Source organism: Arachis hypogaea, chromosome 13, assembly GCF_003086295.3.
Source record: "Arachis hypogaea cultivar Tifrunner chromosome 13, arahy.Tifrunner.gnm2.J5K5, whole genome shotgun sequence".
Lineage (NCBI taxonomy): Eukaryota > Viridiplantae > Streptophyta > Magnoliopsida > Fabales > Fabaceae > Arachis > Arachis hypogaea.
The window spans coordinates 20624199-20632285 of record NC_092048.1 but is presented as its reverse complement, the minus strand read 5'-3'; the positions used below and the strand labels follow the sequence as shown (position 1 = coordinate 20632285).

The following is an 8087-nucleotide window of genomic DNA, read 5'->3' as shown; positions in this document are numbered from 1 at the left end:
TAAAGATGGTCCTCTCTCTGCCTCTATACACGATGTTTTTACAGTTTTTGCTCACTGAATAATACTAAAAATTGTCATTCTGATAAACGTCTGCAAGAGAGAAAAGAGAGAAAAATTAATCTTAAAATTTAATTCTACTATAATAAAAACTCATTATAATAACTAATCTAAATATAAAAATCACAACTTTTAAGATCCTAATTAATACTTCCACTAAATCAAGTTTACATTAGTTTCCTACCTTTTGATGGAGTGCATTTTGTAGGCTAATGTATAACACTTATATAGTTAGAGGTTGGAATAGCGAAAGGAGTCATCATATCCGAGGAAATCGAAGAAAAAGGAGTAAATGAAATTTGGTCCTTATACTCCATTCATTTCCAAATAAATAAAATGTTCATTTTAGAATTTGATTTTTTTTAAATGAATATTCACTTAAAAAAACTATATATGCAACACCAATTATTGATTATCACTAATAACTCCATGAATAATAAATATAATCTTGTACAATTAGTTTGGTTCATTATTTACAATTAAGATATTTTTAATCATTTTTTAAATTTCACTTGTAACTAATATTTGCCACTTATTTAAAATTTAATTTACTATCAAATTGCAGTTTGAAATGAAATATATATAAGGAATTAATTTTTAATTAACTAATATTAAATTATTTTTTAATTCTCAACTTTTGAAAATTTTAAAATTTAAGATTTAAATTTTGAAATTTAAAATAAAAAAAATTAAAAATTAATTAATTATAACTGAAAAAATTATCTCTTTAATTAAACTCTTTTAAATTTTTTCTAAGGAGAAATAATAACCGATTCATTAGACAGAGACACCAAGTAACGAAAGGGTATATAAAGTCTTAAGGCGGCATAGATCTGAACCTTGATAGAAGTGACACATGTGAAAGTCAAAACAAGGAAAATGAAAGCCTACAATAAAGTGAATAAACTAAGCAATATATATAGTGATTTATAGTAAAAAGAACGAAAATGTTTGAGACAATGGCTAAGCTTAGTTTAGATAAGGGGGTCACGGCCTCTCCAACTTTTTATAAGAAATTTAGTAGTATTTTTTTAAAAGATAAAAAATAATTCAATTGACTTAAATACTTTACTATGACTTAAAGTATCTAATAAGTTCAATAAACAACACTCTCTCTATTTTTAAGTTCAAATATAAAAAATTAGATATTTTTATTTATTTAATTTAATATTATTTTATATTTTATTATTTATTTAATTTAATTTTTTATATGATAAAAAATAATAAAATATTCAATCAGTATTAATATTATTATATTTGTATAAATTGATAAAAAAAAATTCAATAAATATTATAAATTTTAATATTTGTCCTTCTAACTTCTTCTTTACATATTTTACAGGATATATAAAATAATAATGAAAAATCAAAGAATTGATACATTTTTTAAGAGGAAGACTAATATTTAAGAAGGAGAACATATAACTTTTACAATATCAACACATGTAGATAGTTCTTCTACTTTAATGAATCAAGAAGAAAGTGAAATATAACCTTCAAAAGTTCAAAAAGTTACATCTGATGACTTTAACCTTAACTTTTGGAACGAAATCTTGAAAAATGACTTTAAATTTGGTAATATCAACCAAATCAGAGAAATAAGATTAGACGAGTTTATCTTAAATGGGATCCATATCAAAAATATTTTGACAATTATTTTCTATCTAGCCCCCCAAAATTTTGTTTCAAGTTCCGCCACTGGTTTGAGCGATAGTAAAAACTAACTAAAAACAGTTTAAAATTATTTTATTTTATATTATTTTATTAATTATTTTTAAAATAAATACATAATATTAGATATAATAAACATATAATTTTAAATGATATATATAATTATAAATATTAAATTAAATTAAATAATTTTAAATTATTTTCTCTAACAGCATTGCTCTAGAACGAAAGTGAAAGAGAAAAGAGAAAGAGACCAAAGACAATAGAGTATTCCAAATGTTGATAAGGGGACTTAACTACCGTACCGTCCATTATTCCCACAATACATTAAAACAAACAAAGGTCAAACTCAAGTGTTCAAACCTCCATGCATTTTCTCATCACAGGTTTTACAATAAGAAAAAGTCAGCTCCCTTTTCATGTCCTTTTCCCTTTTAAATGTTAAAAACCCCGCCATATATATTTGCTTCTAATAATGTCACGTGCTTCATGGCTGTAAAGAAATTGCAACATCTACCTAGTGGGGTATATATATATATGTGTGTGTGTCTGTACTCTGTACATCTATTCCTGTACGAAATATACTCATATATGGCTTTCTACAAAAATAGAATTAATCATGACAATGCAAATTAAAATTTAGGTTTGATTTGTAAGTGAAATCCTTAAATTTAATTTGGTATTATTCTTATACAAATAAAAGTAATTATTTATTTTGTTTCATACTTTTGTCTATATATCAACCCAGGCATGTGTAATATAATATAGGATGTTAGCTAGTATATTAACAAATTTTATATTGACTTCAGTATATAAAAGTAAAAAATTCAACAAAAAATAGTTAGGCTTAATCTCATTTGATCATCATCACCACACCATTTATATATACATTTTTGTGTTGGGTAGAGATCCCAATTAATTTATACAATTATATATAAAATTAAACGTGAAAATGATGATTGCATAATGGTGCATAAAAATAAATGATCAATAATGTTGCATTATTGTTATTGTTGAATAATGTTGATAATATATAAATGAATAAGAATGCTGGGTGAGAATCTCGTTTAGGCAAATGCCATGTATAGATATACTGTTTATATGCATTGCATTCGTATACAAAATTATGTGTACCATGGTTGTAGAGACATGTGGCATACGGGCGGCACCAAATCATTTTGACTTACAACCCATTTTATGCTATAAAAACGCACTACATAGATCTTCTCATGCATTATTACAACCATAACCAAAATACTTCCAAACTTTTGGAACCTTTTAGCTACTTGCCCTTTTGGCTTTTATTAGGAATTAAATCACATCATATATCGATTGATATATACTTGTTTAGGAAAGAAAAATGGGAAGAGTTCCTTGTTGTGACAAGAATGGTCTCAAGAAGGGTCCATGGACCCCGGAGGAAGATCTTAAACTTACCAACTACATTCAGACTCATGGCCCAGGAAATTGGCGCACCCTTCCCAAGAATGCTGGTATATATATATATACATGTCCTTAATTCCCTTCTCATTTATCAACACCACCTTCTTTTTAAACTTATTACAATGGTGTTTCTTATACGTAACATTTAAGAGTTTGAATTGGTTCATTATTTACAGGCCTTCAAAGATGTGGCAAGAGTTGTCGCCTAAGATGGACAAATTACCTGAGACCCGATATCAAGAGGGGAAGATTCTCTTTTGAAGAAGAGGAGGCTATTATTCAGTTGCATAGTGTATTGGGAAACAAGTAAGTCTATGATTTTCCTCTTTACTATTTCCTAAAGCAAGTTTCCATGTTCAGAAGCAGTATAATACTTATTCAAAGATAAAATACTACTCCAAAGTCCAAAGGTTACTTAATTAGCTAGGGTTCTTGCCCAATACTCATATTAACCCTAATTATTTCTATTCTCTCTCACTATTTTATCTTCCAATATTAGGCAAGAATCCTAATTATCTCCTAAACATAGGGAATCGTCACAATTATCGTTGCAATATTAGTATCGTAATTGCACTTGCAAGTCAATTTAAAATTGAACAAGTATAGAAAATCAAATTTTAATGAATTATTTTTATTATAAAATTGTTTTTTTAACCTTGATTTCTTTTGGAGATTTAGAATTTAAGATTAAAATTTAGAATTTAAAATTCAAAATAATTAGTTAATATTGACCCCCAAAAAAAATGGATTTTAGTTGAATTTTTTAAAATTTTAGTAAAATATTTAATTTATTAATCACGTTTATAAAAGATCAAATAGTATATATATAAGATACGTGAATCATATAAATATTAAAAAAAATGGAGATAGGTATTCACACAAAATAAATGAGTCCACACTATATTTCAATGTTAGGGGAGGGGGAGGGGGTAGAAGAAGAGAAACAACATTTTTCTACAAATTAGGTAGTACAAGTTTATACGGTAAAAACTCAAATCAGTTAATCATATAAAGTTAATAGTTAATTTCATTTAAAATTGATAATTGAGAGTCATTAAATAATAATTTAATAAAATCTATTAAATTATTTAACGACTTTTAACTATCAACTTCACATGAAATTAATAAAATGAGTTTCCATCCATTTATATATCATTATATATTTCAATTCCATTATGTATGTAGACAGTACACCCTTTATATATGATATGCTAACCTATGTATGTTTTTTTGTTTTTTGGATGGCATGTGTAGATGGTCGGCAATAGCAGCAAGACTTCCAGGAAGAACTGACAACGAAATCAAGAACTATTGGAACACTCACATTAGGAAGAGGCTACTTCGGATGGGAATTGACCCAATTACCCATGCCCCACGCCTTGATCACCTTCTTGATGTGTCCTCCATTCTAAGGACACTCATTGCAAACCCTTCTTCTCTTCTGAGTCTCCAAGCCCTATTAACTCACCCTCAACCCTTTTTATTCAACCCTGAATTGCTTAAGCTATTAGCAGCTGCTACTACAACTCCTTCAACTCTTATGTCCACAAAAAATGACCAAAATAACCCTGATTTTGCATCGTCATCCTCATCTTCGTCGCAGAATATTAATAACAATAATAATGATATTCTACAACAAATCCTTGGTGGGAAGCTCAATCAGTTAGTTGCACCAAAAGAAGAGTTTGTTACTCATGGTCATTTTGAGACACCAATTTCAACAATTCAATGTAATGTGGAGGGCTTAATGGAAAATAATAATAATAATTTTAATGTTTTGCAACAAGATCAAGTTGGTTTCATAGGGAACCAGGATTTGGACAATAATAATATTGCAAACCAAAATAGTTTTGGTTATGATTCGGTGCTGTCAAGTCCAAATCAGATGAATTCATCATCCACCTATGTGAATAGCAGTGCGGAGGAAGAAAGCTATTGCAGTGAATTATTCAAGTTTCAGATTCCAGACACTCTGGATATTAGTGATTTTATGTAAATTAATGTTATATATTATAACTTCATTTAGCTATATATGAAATCTGTACCTCTTTGGCCTTTGGGGGTATCTACATACCAATACTTTGTTTGTTTGTTTGTTAGTTTTTTTTTTTTAATTTTGGGCCATCCAAAGTTTTTGTATGTTTTTGTTGATAAAAGAAATTATTTGTACTTTTCTTACTTTTGAAGATTTTCTCTCTAGCTTGCTTTTGAGTACTTGAATTTTAGTTTCATTCTTACATTTCCAAATTAAAATAAGAATAAAACTTTGCATCAAAACAAAATACTTAACTAAATTTAACCAAATTGTTATAATAATTTTTTAATGGGAGTCACTCGGATAAAGACGTTGAAAACGTCTTTTTATAAAGATATTTTTTAATAATTAAAATTTAACACATATAATCGATTAAATTGTGTTATTTTTGTCAAAATTAGGCTAGACAAATTGATTTAACCGAAAAAATGGTAAATCAAATCTTAAACTAGCCTAAATTAATATTATTTTTTTTATAAAAAATTACTACAATATCCTTATTATAGAGAATGATTAAAATACTCTTATTTTATATATATATATATATATATATATATATATATATATATATATATATATATATATATATATATATATATATATATATATTAAATTCTAAATCCTAACTCTACCATAGAAAAATAAAAGACTAAAATTTAGGATTCTCAAAATTAATATATATAATAGAAGTATTTTAGTCATTTTATATAATAGGGTATTGTAGTCATTTTCTATAAAAAAATAATATTAATTTAGATCAGTTCAAGATTTGATTCACCATTTTTCGGTCAGATTAATTTGTTTAGTCTAATTTTGACAAAAATAACACGATTTAATTAATTATATGTGTTAAATTTTAATTATTAAAAAACATCTTTATAAAAAGACATTTTCAGCGTCTTTATCTGAGTGGCTCCTTTTTTTAATTCACGCGCTTCATTCTCCTTCTCTTTCTCCTTCTCCTTCTCCTTCCCCATTTTCTTCTCTTTCTCCTTCTCTATTTCCTCTTCCTCCCCTCCTCCTCCTTCAATGTTGCGTCTTCTTCTTCTTCTTCTTCGTTATCGTCATCAGCAATAATACTAATTTGCGAACGTCTTTATTAGTTCTAATTTTCTCAGCTGCCATTATTAAATAATTTTGGTTCATTTCTTAATTTATTTCGGTTTATTTGTGTGTTAATTGAGGTTCACTTGATGCTGCTGATAAGTATTAACCAAATTTTTTTATTCCTTAAGTAATTTCAGTTTATTTCTTAGTTTAATTGAGATTCATTTGGATCTAAAAATGAACTCGATATGTTTTTGTTAATGATTGAGTCTTTTTTTAAGCAAAAAAGAATAAACTTATTTATTATCACTTTATTCAATTGTATTAGATTTCATTCCATTCCATTCAATTTGTCTTGAAAGCTATTCCAACCATTGGGACAAATTATTCATCGACAACACACCTAGGCTGTAAATGAACCGAAAATATTATTAAAGCCAAATCATTGTATAATGCCAAATAAATTGAATATTTGTCCATTCTATAAATTCGAATTCAGAAACATCTGCGTCTAGAATGAACTGAAAATATTATCAAAGTAAAACCATTGCATAATCCTAAATGAACCGAACATTTGTCCATTATATAAATTCAAATTCAGAAACGCTTGTGTCTAGAATGAACCAAAAATATTATCAAAATAAAATCAATGTATAATACTAAATGAACCGAACATGGTCTATTATATAAATTCAAATTCAATTCAGAATGTTGGTTTTTGTTAGTAAAATATTGGTGTTGATGATTACGATAACGAAGGAGGAGGAGGAGAAGGTAGAAGGAGAAGACAAAGACAAAGAAATTACGTTATTGAAATATGTATGTGATACACACTCGTATGATAAAAGTGGTTTTTATTGAATTTGAACCAATTTAGTTGGAGTTAGATACAAAAAATGCTTGAATTTGTAGTTGAGTTGTTAAAATAAATATTACTAAGAGAAGATACAATTCTATTGTCTTAGATTAAGGTCGATTAGTTAAAATAGTAGGTATACATACTTGTACTGTAAATTGACACGAGGTGGTTAGAGAGTACATGGGAGCTACCTTAATTATATTAGCTTGATGATTATATGATTAAGTGATTTTGGGAGTTGAAAGTAAACAGTACAGATGAAGCTTCATACGCAATTACGCATCATGTTTGCGAAAGAGTGACATCGGCTAATGATTTGAGGCCTCTAAGTATACACACAGACATCATCTTCTTTTTCTTTTCCCCCATATAATTACACAAGGAAATACCTATATGTGCATTATTATATTTTGTATTATTATTAGAGATATTACTGAATTAGTTAAAAGAGTGATATATTAATTAGTTAAATCATACCGTAGTTAGTTATTTGATAATTATTGTTCGTATACAACAGCCACTCAATTATGTGTAGTGTGTACATTCCTTAAATATTAGGGCTGAATTTGAAAGTGAGATTGACACGAAGAGATAGAAATTAAGAAATAAAAATTGATAGATAAAAATTAAATTAAATTTTTATATTATATTTAATGTAAAATATGCATGATTAAATTATATTTTAGTATATTTTTTTATTTAAAATAATATAAAAAATAAAACAAATAAAATTACTTAATTACGCTTATTAATTAAATTCTAATAACCTTTCTTCTTCATCATTATTAGAACCAACTCTAACTCCCAAATCAATGAAATCAACGTACACAACTTGCAACAGCAACCACAATGCTCTCACACCCTTCTTCATTTCTTTCCTAATCCCACAACCACTTCGAGGCCCAGCAACCCAACCACCAGGATCCCTCTCCATTCTCTCAGAACCTTTTCCTCAACGCCCCCCAAACCCCAGGC

At 27.4% G+C, this 8087-nt stretch overlaps 1 protein-coding gene across 1 annotated transcript; it reads left to right on the top strand.

Annotated features, from left to right (window-relative positions):
* Positions 1-2985: 2985 nt before the first annotated feature.
* On the top strand, positions 2986-5314 carry LOC112735803 (transcription factor MYB102). Its single transcript, XM_025785294.3, has 3 exons — positions 2986-3221; positions 3348-3477; positions 4426-5314. The coding sequence occupies exons 1-3, from the start codon at positions 3089-3091 to the stop codon at positions 5165-5167; spliced, it is 1005 nt and encodes a 334-aa protein (XP_025641079.1). The 5' UTR covers positions 2986-3088; the 3' UTR covers positions 5168-5314.
* The last annotated feature ends 2773 nt before the right edge of the window (positions 5315-8087 follow it).